At 42.0% G+C, this 15,929-nt stretch overlaps 1 protein-coding gene across 1 annotated transcript in view; it reads right to left on the bottom strand.

Moving 5' to 3' along the window:
• LOC136871762 (uncharacterized) overlaps positions 1-15,929 on the bottom strand; it is a 305,830-nt gene that overhangs the window by 31,025 nt on the left and 258,876 nt on the right. The window contains exon 33 of the mRNA XM_068227378.1: positions 14,908-15,377. Within this exon, the coding sequence (XP_068083479.1) occupies positions 14,908-15,377 (470 nt within the window). The remainder of the gene's footprint in view (positions 1-14,907; positions 15,378-15,929) is intronic.

Below are 15,929 nucleotides of genomic sequence, written 5' to 3'. Positions count from 1 at the left end.
CATTAGGGGCCGATGACCTTCGATGTTAGGCCCCTTAAAACAACAAGCATCATCATCATCATCATCATTCTTCATGACATTTTTATTTTATATTTGTTTTTATTTTATTTTTTGTTTTATTTTGGTCAGTGGGTGAATTTGAACTTTTTGTTGCCATTTCATTTTGTACCATTAGGACGGATGACCTCGATGTTAGGCCCCTTTAAACAGCAAGCAACGTCATCAACTACAATACGAGGTTACAGCGGACTCATCCCCAAGAACTTTACCTGGTTCTGGTCTCACGCACAGTATTCTGTAGATAACTACAGCAACCGATGTTGCCACGTGTGACGTACATTTCATCTTATTTCTTATATCTTCATCAACCACGCATATTTTACTATTTTCTTCCCTGCCTTTCAACTCTCAATGACCTGGTAATAATAACAATAATAATAGTGTGCCCGCGGTCATGCGGTCAGCACACTATTCTCCCGGTAGCTCTATTTCTTCTCAGGGTATTCTATCTATCGCTCATAAAATCTGAGATTTTTCATTTGGTTGTTTTTAACGTGGTTTCGGAAGAGACTCGGTCTGCTGAGACACGTATCACTGGGGAATCTATTCGCTCGAGTAAGTACCAACGGCCGAAAACTTCAAAAAGAATCTCTTTCATTCATCAAATCCTTCAGTTACTTATGTCTACTTAACTTACCAGCTAACTTATAAACTAGGTGTTACCAGAAAGAATTCATAACACAGACACTTTGTAGAAAAATAATATAACAAGATTTATTGGAATAAAATAACGTTCAATAAAAAGTTGATGTGGATTCTGGGTAGTATAAGCTTGATAACCTGTATGCATAAGGGATCAGAGTCAGCGCTGGCTCAAATAAAAGTAAAATAATTGAGATTTTTAAACTATTTACACTCATTCGTACTCTTCCTATTCATGCTCATTCTCATTCAATGTTCAAGTTCACATTCATTATTTATGTCTATATTCGTGATCATGTTCCGAAATGAGTTTAAATTACTCTAATTATATTCAATTGATCACTGAGCAATCACAGTCTTCATTTAAATACTTCTGTCTGTTGATGTGAATACTGTCACGATAATTACATTAATTATTCTCACCACATTTAAGTCAATTCTGTGTGATAAAAACGTTTAGTTCGCTAGTATGAAGCGTAATAATAATAATAATGGGTTAAAGTCAGATTGTGAATATAAATCTGAGCATATCTTTGGTTATATGTCTCCGAAATAAACTCTAGCGTGAGTATGAGGTCATAAAACTGCTCTCTTAAGTTTGCATTCATAAATCCGAACTCTGATTATTTGGTCCCTCTTCTTGAATACGCTTAAATAACAACTCACGGGCTAAGACAATACCTCCCTAGAGCCTACGACATACGGCTCCTAGCTTACCATTTTCCTACTCATTACATTCTTTAAGAACTTCAAATCAAATCATCTCTGCGTTAAAAGAAATAAATCATCTATCTAACTGTTTAGGTAGTTTCCGATCTACACACACCTCCACCATCGGCTCGATGTGCTTTAGCTATCTCCTATTACTCAATATCTCTCATGTATGTGAGCTACTCAACTCATATGGTCAGTACAGAATGGAATTAATACGCATTCATATTGAAATATGTCACCGCACCAAAGAATATCATAAGTAGACTTAGCCATGCGCATAATTAAACCATATGTTAATGAACTCTCTCATATATGCTACACAGCATTTACCAATGTCAGATAAAACTGTCACGAATCACAATTCTACCAGAGTACATATCAATCTTACCTTAAAATGGGTCATCTGCGCGATGTGCACTCTTTCTATGTGACACAGAACTCACCTCATGTTAATCTAACGTAACGTTTCCTCAGCAAATAGCAATTTTTTTTCATACCGCAGCACATAAATGAACATCTGCATTTCAAATATTCCTAAATACCCTCCGAGAAATAACCATATTATAACACCATTTCAATATACATTATCACACCACTGGCATACTTATTACCGTACACATATCGCCGATTAATCTTAAAGCTCTATGCCAAGCATCTTAGAATTGCCTTATTATGAACGCATTTCAATAACCTCTTATATTTTAACAGCAATCGAAGTTCAATGCCCTCTTTCTATAAAGTAAGGAGTACGTAACTTAAATGTATTCATGTCTGCCGCGCAAGTAAATCGTGACGTAATCATTGTACAACTAATACGAGATCAATCGAAGTTTTACGACTTGTATAGACTCATTGCTATCAGATCTTCACAAGAAACACTTCTTTCATTTACTCATGCTAGTTTCTACTATTTTTGAGCAAGTGCGGTAGCATGTATATGATATAATAGAACTCTAATTCTTCACTGCCATCTTATGTTATAGCCTTAAATATCTCACACTTCATTTTATAATTCACACACTTTCTTAATTAATTCATAAATATCACCAATTAATCGGCACATGCCGAAGTTAGAGTGCGGGTGTAGATTGAAATAAACTACTAGAACATGTAAAGACTTAGCTCGTTAGATGTTATACTTGGTCTGGTTGTCGCTCCATTGCTTGGATGTGGTTAGACCCTCTGTTAGGATCCGGATCTCAGGTTGGACATCGCCTTCCCGGCCATCGGCTGGTCGTCTGGTTGGCCGTTGCCTACTTCCTCATCGGCTGGTCGTCTGGTTGGCCGTTGCCTTCCCATCATCGGCTGGTCGTCTGATTGGGAAGGTACCTTTCCCCAGTTCAGTCCATCTTGTAGATTTAGCAAGCAGTCATCATTCCAATTCTGCAGACAGCAAAGAAAATTCTTTCTGCGGAGAAATCAGTCATGATATATTCCCTTTCTTTAATGATCTATCCCAATCGATTGTTCTATTTCTTATTCTTAGGGATGAAATTTTCTTCATTCGGAAATAAGTTCTCCGTATATATATTAATTTATGTAACAGCCTTTTTCTCCAGAATTCGAAATGTACTTTTGTTCTTCTTTAAATTCAACAGGGATAATTTTCTGCCCGTACGAAGTTATCGGTCCTCTGATACAGTGAGTCCTTCTTCGCCAATCGCAGAATGGTTGCTCACGGGATCGAAGTCAGTTGTAGCTCACCGTACTTTACTTATTTTTGTAATATCTCGGCTCTTCTTATACTGTGCGCCGGCGAATTATTTCGTCTGTTTTGAACGTCGACCATGAAATAGTCAATATCTTCTTCAGAAATCTTGAATAATCTTCAGATGTGAAGCTTGGCTTGGAGTTGCGTCCTTCCTCTACCGATGAAATTTTTTAGAGTGAAGTTTTTTTTAACAATTACTCCGCTGCTATATTTTTTCGTAAAACAATCCAATTGACCCTCTACTGTCCTGTAGTGGCTTCTAAATTGGTCCATTCCGAGACGTGCATGGTCTTCTATATACCGCATTAATGAGAAGTTCATTGCCTCTAATAGATCGCATGGGCCATACCTTCCTACGCCGCCATTTTGTAAATGGTCTACGAGATGCGAACGGGCACAATAATAATAATAATAATAATAATAATAATAATAATAATAATAATAATAATAATAATAATAATATTGTTATTTGCTTTACGTCCCACTAACTACTTTTACGGTTTTCGGAGACGCCGAGGTGCTGGAATTCAGTCCAGCAGGAGTTCTTTTTATGTGCCCGTAAATCTACTGACACGAGTTTGACGTAATTGAGCACCTTCAAAAACCAACGGGCTAAACCAGCATCGAGCCTGCTAAGTTGGGACCAAGAAGCCAGTGCTATAACCGTCTGAACAACTCAGACTGACTAATTTTATTTTGATACGATTAATTAGCACTGCAAAAGCAGGAGGAAGTTATAATGCTCCATTTTACCATTACACATATGCTTTTCGTTTGGAAGAACGAAATAATAATGTTATTATTTATGTCGCAATAACTACTTTGGCGGTTTTTGGAAGCGCCGAGGTGCCGGAATTTTGTTTCGCAGAAGTTCTTTTACGTGCCAGTAAGTCTACCGAAACGAGGCTACGTATTTGGACACCTTCAAATATCATCGTACTGAGCCAGGATCGAACCTACGAAGTTGGGGTCAGCAGGCCTGCACCTCAAGCGTCTAAGCCATGCACCCCGGCAGGAAGCACAAAATGTAGGTACGTTTAATGTATTTAGTGTTATGACATGTCCATTATTTTTTCAAAAAACGTTCGATGTGTTTCGATAATTCAATTCCGACATTACTCATTTGGACATCCTATCCCATGCATTCCTTCGTTTACGTAAATAACTTTGTTTACGTAAACGTCAACACGATTTTGCCTAATTTCTTCTACCTTTACGCAATGCAAAACGGGGATCGTACCGTATTTCACGTCTCCGAGCGCCTATCCCAAACTTACGCTCGAAAAATTATATCTCACGCTCGTACAAATCCCGCACCGACACAGGTTTTGAGATCATTTCCATACTCACTAGAGCATGGGGATGATGACCACATATGGCGGTTTTTTCAAGCGCCGAGGTGCCGAAATTTTGTCTCGCGGAATTTCTTTTACTTGCCAGTAAGTCCACCGAAACAAGGCTGGCGTATTTGGACAACTTCAAATACCATCGGATTGAGCCAGGATCGAACCTACGAAGTTGGGGTCACCAGGGCAGCACCTCAATCGTCTAGGCCACTCATCCCGGCAGGAAGCACAAAATGTAAGTACGTTTAATGTTTCAAAAAACGTTCGATGTAACAGCAAAAGAACCAGCATTAACGCCGACAGTTCGATACATTTCCAGGGCCCGAAGCCAGGTGTGTCTTAAATCCCTAACCCTAGAATGCATGATTTTTTATATTTCATTGAAATAATTATTTCTGGCTAGGACGTTAAGTATTGACGCATGGAAACATATTTAAAAAGTGTATTTTAGAACTGAAATGTAATTTAAGTTTTGAAAATATTTGATTTATATATGAATCATCGCGGACAGGCAGTACTTTCCAATTAAACCCAAACTATTCTTAAACACACACAGCAAACCAATGTTAATGAGTAAATACTTCGTTATTTACACACATAAATTTACAAATTAGCAATTACTGAACCAACAATCATGCATTTATTACAAAAGCATATGTTCATGAATTTGCCCAAATCTGAAACAACCAGAGAATACAATTTTGCTGAAAGACTGAGGTGTGTTCTTAGTTCTTGTGGAGTGAAACACTTGTAGCAGTTTTTATCCTTACTTAGACACAATGCTACACCACATTTCTCACACATGGCATACGTTTGTGCTTTCCAGCTTGGTAATTTATACCTTAATTTCGTCGAGTTCCAAATGGGTAAATGGTTTATTTCATCAAGTCGAACGCCTGCAGGCGGAATTGGAGCAGATGGCCCTTTAATTCCTTTCTCAACATGTTCTACAGCTGGAGAAGGTGGTCTCCAACGTTATGGCGTTGTCTTTATGCCTATTGTGCACAGGGTTCTTGCAAGCTCAAGGCGGAAGTCCATTAGTTTCATGGAGGAATTGTTTATTTCTTTCGAGACTTGTCGACGAAGCAGCCATGCATTGATGATTGCAATGTAAAGAAGGCGATAGAACAGCCTCATGCACCATTTTTGTGGTCTCATGGTGTTTCTATATCGTCCAACAGCACTTCCAAGGAAGTTTACAGCATCCATATGTGGGTCGTAGTCCCTTACTACTGCTGGACACTTTATTCTCACCACTTTTTTTCATTTCTGCCATATCTCTGTAGTTTTTACTATGGTTCTTTTCCTACTTATGATGAAAGAAACATAAGGCACTTGTTGTCTTTCCACATAGTATTGGAAATGTCTACGCCATCTACATGAGTAATATACGGAACAGAAAATCTATAGAGATCTACTTCTGAAATTCCAAACGGCTTGTTGGAATCTATCTGTACACTGTATCTGATGGTCTCAGAAACAATTTGAGTGATAAATTCATCACGAAAGAAGAATTTAAAAAATTGTAAGGAGTCTGTACATGGACGACAGCCATAGAAAGCTCTGTTTTTCCTCGAATTTCCTTCATTCCGTCAGGCAAACTAATGCACATATTTTTCCATATTGGCACAATCTTTTCTGCTATAGTTGTTTATGATATACTGGGTAAATTACCTGAATGTGCATAAATATTTATATTTTGAGGAGGAACCTGGAGCGTTTCTGGGACAATATTATATTGAGACCTGGGTGTAATTTTGTTGATTCATCAATTTTAGCAGATGTAACATCACACAACATTTCTACTTGATTGCATTCATCAAGCAGATCCTTCAAATCATTATCTGAGAGTTGTGTAATTTCATTAAGAGTTATAAAATCGGTAGGAAGCACTGAAGAATCAAGATTAACAATGTTACAGTCCCGTATTGTATCCTGCCTGTCATGATCACTTTTGGAATCACATTCGTCCAAGTCATCATCACTATCACTTGGAATACTGGCTAACATCAGGCGAATATACTCGGCATCCCATTTTCTTGACATATGAAATAGGTCAAATTATACATACTTAAACTTAACACACAGTGTTACTGTACATGGTAATAAAGAAAACTGTGATACGAAACTGTAAAGATAATATTCCGAAAGGAATCTATCAACCTAACCTATATGTACCGTGTTTCAGGTAATGTAAGATGTCTTATATATGAATCAATCACTATTTTGGAAATTATTCTGAAATAGATCACAAATTCTACTAGTTTTAAAATACTCTCCAGTAATCAATCATAGCTCATATATACACTGACTGACAGAGCAAATGCAACACCAAGAAGGAGTGGTCAGATTTTTATGCCAATTGCAGGGTAGACTGACATCACTGAGGTATGCTCATGATGTGAAATGCGCCGCTGTGCTGCGCACGTAGCGAACGATAAATGGGACACGGCGTTGGCGAATGGCCCACTTCGTACCGTGATTTCTCAGCCGACAGTCATTGTAGAACGTGTTGTCGTGTGCCACAGGACACGTGTATAGCTAAGAATGCCAGGCCGCCGTCAACGGAGGCATTTCCAGCAGACAGACGACTTTACGAGGGGTATGGTGATCGGGCTGAGAAGGGCAGGTTGGTCGCTTCGTCAAATCGCAGCCGATACCCATAGGGATATGTCCACGGTGCAGCGCCTGTGGCGAAGATGGTTGACGCAGGGACATGTGGCACGTGCGAGGGGTCCAGGCGCAGCCCGAGTGACGTCAGCACGCGAGGATCGGCGCATCCGCCGCCAAGCGGTGGCAGCCCCGCACGCCACGTCAACCGCCATTCTTCAGCATGTGCAAGACACCCTGGCTGTTCCAATATCGACCAGAACAATTTCCCGTCGATTGGTTGAAGGAGGCCTGCACTCCCGGCGTCCGCTCAGAAGACTACGATTGACTCCACAGCATAGACGTGCACGCCTGGCATGGTGCCGGGCTAGAGCGACTTGGATGAGGGAATGGCGGAACGTCGTGTTCTCCGATGAGTCACGCTTCTGTTCTGTCAGTGATAGTCACCGCAGACGAGTGTGGCGTCGGCGTGGAGAAAGGTCAAATCCGGTCCGGCAGTAACTGTGGAGCGCCCTACCGCTAGACAACGCGGCATCATGGTTTGGGGCGCTATTGCGTATGATTCCACGTCATCTCTAGTGCGTATTCAAGGCACGTTAAATGCCCACCGCTACGTGCAGCATGTGCTGCGGCCGGTGGCACTCCCGTACCTTCAGGGGCTGCCCAATGCTGTGTTTCAGCAGGATAATGCCCGCCCACACACTGCTCGCATCTCCCAACAGGCTCTACGAGGTGTACAGATGCTTCCGTGGCCAGCGTACTCTCCGGATCTCTCACCAATCGAACACGTGTGGGATCTCATTGGACGCCGTTTGCAAACTCTGCCCCAGCCTCGTACGGACGACCAACTGTGGCAAATGGTTGACAGAGAATGGAGAACCATCCCTCAGGACACCATCCGCACTCTTATTGACTCTGTACCTCGACGTGTTTCTGCGTGCATCGCCGCTCGCGGTGGTCCTACATCCTACTGAGTCGATGCCGTGTGCATTGTGTAACCTGCATATCGGTTTGAAATAAACATCAATTATTCGTCCGTGCTGTCTCTGCTTTTTCCCCAACTTTCATCCCTTTCGAACCATTCCTCCTTGGTGTTGCATTGTCACTGCCAGTCAGTGTATTTCTTTACAACACATCTTCAACAAATTACTTCCAGTGTGAAATGTAATATACGGCAATTTACCACGAAAGAAACATCTTGAGGTCACGGCAATGATAAGGTAAACATATCACATCCAAAGAATTCGCAATGCTGTGAAAGATAGAATACCAAGCAGAAATGATGTAGAAATGAATCACAATGCATAATTGCACCTAGGAGAAAACCTTTTATATATTACTATGGAGACAAAGTAGTGATTCATATATGCATCAGTATGCACTGTAAGGTCCTAATCTCCTACAAGACCTAACAGAAAAAGAACCATCATTAAACGCCTACAATTCGACGCATTTCCAGGGCCCGAAACCGATGACCAGGGGTATCTGAAGTCCCTAAGTTCAGTTGCTCTTAAACATAAAGCCAGTTTGGCAAGATTATTACGTAACATGTCGTGGCATTGCATCGGTAGCGTTCAGCTGTTACAGCAGTGCTCCTAAACGTAAACAGAAACCAGTTTGGCAAGTGTGGGGCGTAACTTGCCTGTTATCGAAGGAAAGCTATTCATTCACAAGAACAAGGCATATTACCTATTCAAAGCATCGTATCCCTTTGCTCATGAAAGTAACTTCTAAGGATTACTGAAAGTTTCATTGATATATAGGGTTCTGGGATAGACATGCAAATATTTTGCCAGTCGGTAAAGACAAATACATCTCGTAACATATGGTATGTACCTTTTACCTTAGTCTATTAGTTTTCCATGAATGAGCCAAATATTTCAGGACCTCGTGTGTTTTGAACGGTCGTAGTTCGAAATACTGGTTATGTCATACTACCCTCGTGTAGTAGAGTATAGGGGTTGTTGAACCCGTTTGTTATCGAGGCCAACACACGTCGCTGTGCCTTCCCCTAGCCGCTGGGCAAGTATGGGGCGGTAGAAGCACATGCCAGACCACTTCCCCACGAACCTACTACGCTGGCGTAGCAGGGGGAGAGGTGATACTCCCACGTGGCGCGTCCCAGGTGGCGGATAGGGGTATCCTAACCGGCTTTCCGGCGGACTTGATGGAAATAAAATACCCTCCGCGGACCAAACACACTACCCCCTGTGGGTGGGGGACGCAGATGAATAATACACCCACGGTATCCCCTGCCTGTCGTAAGAGGTGACTAAAAGGGGCCCAAGGGGCTCTCAACTTGGGAGTGTGGATTGGCGACCACGGGGCCCTTAGCTGAGTCTTGGCATTGCTTCCACTTACTTGTGCCAGGCTCCTCACTTTCTTCCATCCTGTCCGACCTGCCTTGGTCAACTCTTGTTCTTTTCCGACCCCGACGGTATTAGAGCATTCGAGGTCTAGGGAGTCTTTCATTTTCACGCCCTTCGTGGCCCTTGCTTTTCTTCCTCCGTTACTTCATCATTCGAACTGACGGATCCCTTCTTTCTTCTTCTTTTCTCTCTCTCTTTACCCACTGTGGATGGGGGACGCAGACGAATAATACACCCACGGTATCTCCTGCCTGTCGTGAGAGGCGACTAAAAGGAGCGACCAAGGGATGATTGAATTAGAACCATGAAACTACTTTTGATTCATACCATCACGCGGGGATCACCGTAGGTTGCCTGTACTTGCGAGTAGTACCACTATATTAGGTATGAAATAGGTTTGTGATTAGTAGCAGTATAGAGCCTGGCCGGCGTTTTTTCCAGTACCCGTGCGTCGTATCCATGTGAGCAACACCGCGGGTCTGGGTGTTGCCTTGAGTTGTACCACTCTGTGAGCGACACCGTGGGTCTGCGTTGCCTGTGATTAGTACCCACTATGTTAGGAACACCACGGGGCCCGTGGGACCGGCACCCGTGACTAGTACACCTAGGTGAGGAAACTCATCGGTTTGCGTTGGCTCTGAGTCGCGCCATTGTGTGAGAAACACCATAGGTCAGCGTTACCTGTACGAAGTACAATACTTGTGAGTGGTACCATCTTGTGTGGAACACCGTGAGTCTTTGTTACTTTTGATTAGTACCCCAACATGTCAAATACCGTGGTTCTACTTTACTCGCGACATGTACCATTCCGTGGGGCCCTAGACGCAGATTTTGGACCCCTTTAGACATCAAGCATCCTCGATTCAGGATTATGCTTTATGAGTGGTCTCTTGGTCGGTAATACTATTAATTATGACCGTTTTTGCGTCGGATCCACTGTTTTTTGTTTTTGTTTTATTGGGTTAATGTCCATCCATTTATTCTTCATGACATTTCCTTATTTTTGGTCGGTGGATGATTTTGATTTTTTGTTGGCATTTCATTTCGTACCATTAAGGGGCGACGACCTCGATGTTAGGCCCCTTTAAACTACGAGCATCATCATCATTAACAGACCACTTCCTGTACTCGAAGCCGGTCTGTTGTACTCTATGGGAAGTACACGTAATCCTTACCGACGTATCCATTCTTGTATCTTCTCATGTTGCCACCGAGTGCTATTTTGTACTCGTACAAACCTTTTTCTAGAAATGTAATTGTTTTGTTATTCGGATTTGTGTGGACATATTCATTGGTTGAAATGGAACTGAGCTCATAACGTAATTCATAAACAGCACCTAAGAAAGTTTTCAAAATTGTCAGGCTTCAGGACTATGCCAGGTAGAAATTCAGTCTTTTGATACGGGCTACGACAATTAAAACAGTATGTGATGCGGAATATCCGTACCAGTGCATACATGCGAATCAAGTGTTGCGCAGTCGTGTGTGATTTATAAAACTTCAATGATATTGCTCACTGCAGAAGCGTAGCGTGGTTTTCTGCTTAGAGGAAGCTTTCAATTTTCATTTCATTACACCTCGTACCATTAGGGGATCGATGACCTAGATGTTAGGCCCCTTTAAACAACAATCATCATCATCATCATGATTACCATCTCCTCCACCAATACCAAGAAACCCCCACAGATATCATCAGAAGACGGCTGTCTTTCTACGGAGTCCTGTATAGAATAGGCTCCCACGGGCTGTCCTATAAGATCGTCAAAGTAGCCAGCGAATTTAAAGCTACTGGATCTATGTGGATCCAGCAGGTATAGAAGGATCTCGAAGATCCTAATATTAATCAATCGATAATAATTAACAGAAGTACCGTTCAAATATTAAAACCAGACCTTTTCTAACATCTTTTACAGAAGGAAATCACAACAAGAGCAGGAAATGATCCGACGAGCGCAAAATATATTTCAGCAAGAAGATGAAGTATTACTAGGCCAACAGAAGAGCTCAAGCTACCAAGAAGAAAGTAGCATCCGAACCTACAATCAAGAACACCAGAAGCGGCAAACATCGAAAATAACGAAATCAACAACACAGCTAAAACGAAAGGACCGCGGTCCTGAGGCGGCCCAAACGAACTAAAAACAGCATTACCCGAAGAAGGGCTGTTTTTTCAATAGATGCAGGTTATATCTCTCAGTTAATAAATGTCCATTATAATCTTGTTATTCTGTGAAGTATTTGAGTTTATACCTAGTCTAGCCATAAATACTGTTACAATTTAAAACGTGAAAAATGCAAATAGTGAAATATTTTAATTTGCTGTCAGTTTGTTGTTCTTACAGGCATTCTTTACACAAATCACTAATCACTTTTCGAAATGGTCACTTTTGTCACTGATGCAGGCTCTGCGTCTTTGTGGCCACTCGTCTATGGCGGACCGGAGGATATCCAGGGGAAAATCCGCCACTGAAGACAATATTTAATAGAGAAATGTACACTCAGGTTTGAGCATTAATTGAATTTCACATTTCAGTCTTTGCTATAGTCTGTAGTTGTCCTGGTTCTTTTCTTGCATGTTATGATGTGGTATCTACTACACTTCTGTCTGCACAACGTACACTTACAATCTCCGTCTGGCTCATGGAACTTCTTGTTTACGCATATCTTGTGGTGAAACCCGTGTATGGAAGGTCGTGTTATGACGTGACGCTGCGTGTTGCACTCTCTAGTCCATATATCGTCCGTCATCACTGGTGAGGCGTAGAAGTCGAGGTCAATTTCACTTTTATTCCTTTCCCTGATGTTTACTAGTGCCCTCCTTGCTTCCGTTGATTGTAGGTAGAATTGTGATTCTATGTCTTCTATGAAATACGTCTCCCACATCATTTCGTATACCATCCGGGATGGCGCTGTCTTTCCAACTCGGGTAATCCTGTTAATGAACATTGCTTTTATGCTTTCTATTGTCAACAGGTCTCCGATCTTCAGCTTTTCCCCCACGATCTCAATTCCGTATGTTATCACTGGCGCTACTGTCGTCTTGAAAAGTCTCATCGCCGTGCTAATTGATAGGTTTGATGTGTTTGGATGCTTTATGAGGTTCTGATTGCAGCTGCCGTTCTTTCTTGTATATGTATACCAAAGGACGTCGCCATTGTCTGTAGTGTTATTCCCAAATATTTATAATTTCGTACCTTTTGTAATGGCTTTTGGTTTAATGTTATGTTGTATTTGGGCTTTGATTTCCCACCTTTTCTGAAGGTAATTCGTACTGTCTTTTCTTCATTTATCGGTAGGCTGTTTTCCTTCGCCCAGGTCTCTAGTCTGCGAACTGCCCTTTGCACATCCTTCCTTTCTTTCGCTCCGATCACCATGTCGTCTGCGTATAGGATCAGCTCTGCTTTTGATCCTTCCTCTACTATACGGTTCACATCTGCTGTGTAAATATTGAAAAGTGTGGTACTCATGGGATCCCCTTGCTTAACTCCGTTTGTCTGTATTATGTCTTCAGACATTTCTATGTTGTTGTATATTCGGATTATGTTCCTCTGTAGACACGCTACAATTGTTCTCACTAGTGGGTCTCTCTCGCTGATTGTCCATTTCATTTTCTCGATTAACTTTCGCCTGTTGATTGAGTCGAACGTCTTCTTGAAGTCAACAAAGACTGCGTGATATTTCCCTCCTTTGTGTCTCAAGGCTTCTTCTACCTGTTCTATTAGGTATTTCATTGCCTGGACCGTGCTCCTGCCTTTCATAAAACCGAATTAATTTTCTGGAATTTGCTCATTGAAGGCTTCTAGTAATCTTTCATTTAGTATCTTCGCGAAAATTTTAAAGGATGCGTTTTCTAGTGCTACTCCCCTTAATGAGTCTAGTGATGTTCTGCTCCCTATCCTTTGAACAGTATCTTTAGATTCGCTGTGTTCCATCCCTCTGGTATTTTCCCAGTCTGTATACATTTGTTCATTAGGTCTTTCCACAATTCTTCCATCTCGCAAAGTGAGTCTTTGAAGTGTTCCATGTAAATTTTGTCTGGACCTGTGGATTTCTTGTATCTCCCTCCTTGTATTCCTTTCCTAATTTCATGCGTTCTTATTGGCTCCAGAGCATGTGTGGGTTTTGCTGTTTCTATGACATATGCTTGCTTCAGCCCTTTCTTATTCAGTATGTTCGAGAAATGATGTTCCCTGTTCTACATATGAATTTCTCCTGCTGCGATTGACGTCTTCTTTTTCAGCTCTATGTATGGGTCTGAGTTTGCTTCCTCGGCTTGTTTCCTTCCTTTTTTTCTGTATATTTTTCTTTTTTCTTTTTATTAATTCTTTACATTTTTTCCTTTTTTCTGCATATGTTGTTAGGTCTTCTGGGCGTCTGTACAATTTTGCTGCATTCCGGGCCTTTAGAGTTGATTTCTTTCCTTGTGACACTCTTGGTCAAACCAGGCTTGTGCGTGTCTTCTTTCCTTTACTGTTATATATTTCGTTATTACTTTGGTGGCTGTTTCTAGGGCTTCTTCTAGTCTTTCTTCTTCTATTAGGTTTCTCGCTTTCCCGACGTTTTCCTAGTTTTTCTATTGTTTCCCGCTGTATTTTCCTGGTATATATACCTGGTACTTTTACTTCCTCCCTCTTTTGTTGGGTTTCCATGCGTAGGCGTATCATTATAGGTATGTGCTTCCTTACTGGTGCTGCCGATGAGTTCCATAAGCCTTCTTGTTTACATTAACTGTAGTTGTACTCCTCTAAAAAGTAGTAGGTCGATGCTATAACCGTTCTGTGCAAATTAGGTTGGTGTCTCTTTTTTGTTCGCTATTCTGAAGCCTTCTTCTTCTTTTAGTGTTTTGAGAAGGATGCATGTTTTGTCATTTTCTTTGTCTATCCTGCAGTTAAAATCTCCGGCAAGTATTACGTTCCTTTCTGCTTTAGTGCGTTATATGGCTATAGATAATTTATCCATTATGTTTTCTATAAGTGTATTTGGATGAATATATATTCCTATTATTGTAATTTCTAATGTGATTCTTGTGACCATGTTTTCCTCCTTGATGATTCGCTTCATATCTCCCAATTTCCCTTTTATGAAGATTGTGACTCCCCCTGCTGGTCTTCCTTCCGTCGGGGTCACTATCGTATGTACACCATAGTAGCCTTGCAGCTCCATAGGTTCCGTGGGGGAATGTCTCTGTCAGTATCATAACATCTGTGTCGTCTATTGTCTTCTGTGATATGTGGGGTATTACGTTTCTTATTCCCTCTATATTCCATGATAATACACTTATTTCCGTGCTCGACCAGGCTTTGGCAATTGGGTGAGATGTTTACTGAAGTTCCACCCCTCTTTCTTCTTCCGGTCTCCTATCATATCTCTGAAAGCGAAATCTTCTGATTTTTATTCCTTGTGGCCAGAAATCCGCGCTCTGTGCATCTTCCAGATAGATGTATGGGAAACCAACCTTAAAAGCTGGGAGACTGCTGACAATAAGGAACGCTTTAAAATTCCAATGGTGGTGTGCCATTTCTTGCAGCACTGACCACAGTCGGTAGTCCAAAGGGTTCAGGTCCGGCATGCTACTGCGCAAATCTTCAGTTGAAATGAAGTCGGGGACATGCCGCTGAAGCCACCCTTGAGTTGACGTAGTCTTGTGGGCTGCAGCAGAATCCGGCTGGAAAGTCCAGGGTTGGTTTTTAAACAATGTGCCGCTTAAGTTCTTCACAATAGGCTCCAAAACGGTGCTTTCGTACACTCTGGCGCTGGTTTTAACATCCTCTTCGCAGAAATGCAGCTGCGTGGTGCCAGAATAACTCACCCCCGACCACACCATCACAGAGGAGGGATGATGGGCTCTCCGAATTTTCGGAACCTTTTTACTGGCTTCCCGGGTTGATGATGCATAAACCCTGTCGTTTTCCACATTGAAAGATTCTTAAATAGTGAACACCTTTTCATTGGTGAGGATGTTTTGATGACCATTTTGTGCGTAACGCTGCAAGAGACGTCGATATTTAAGCACTCTCAGCTGTTTTAGGCGCACATTAACGTAATGTCCTGTTCGTTGGCGATAAGCCCGTAGTCCAAGGTCGTCTGACAGGAGCCTTGATATTGACCTTTTGGAAATGTTCATTTCACGGGCCATGACAGCCCGCTTCTGCACCACATTTCTCCGAATACGAGCCGCCACTGCCTTTTTTGCTGCTGGAGTCCTGACACTGCGTGGGCGACCCTCCCTCGAACGATCCTTTAGATTCCCGGTTGCAGTGAATCGCTCAGTGGTCCGATACACAAACATAAGACTGATTTTCAGCTTTTGCAGCGTCTTGAAAATGTCACTTGGAGATTTTGCAACTTTAAGTAATGCTATTACTGCAACACAATTTCCACGAACCTGCTACGCAGGCGTAGCAGGGGAAGAGGTGATACTCCCACGTGGCGCGTCCCAGGTGGCGGATAGCGGGGTCCTAACCGGCTTGCCGGCGG

The sequence above is a fragment of the Anabrus simplex genome, chromosome 4 (assembly GCF_040414725.1).
Source record: "Anabrus simplex isolate iqAnaSimp1 chromosome 4, ASM4041472v1, whole genome shotgun sequence".
Taxonomy (NCBI): domain Eukaryota; kingdom Metazoa; phylum Arthropoda; class Insecta; order Orthoptera; family Tettigoniidae; genus Anabrus; species Anabrus simplex.
The sequence above is the reverse complement of the archived record's forward strand: the minus strand, read 5'-3'. Positions and strand labels throughout refer to the sequence as shown.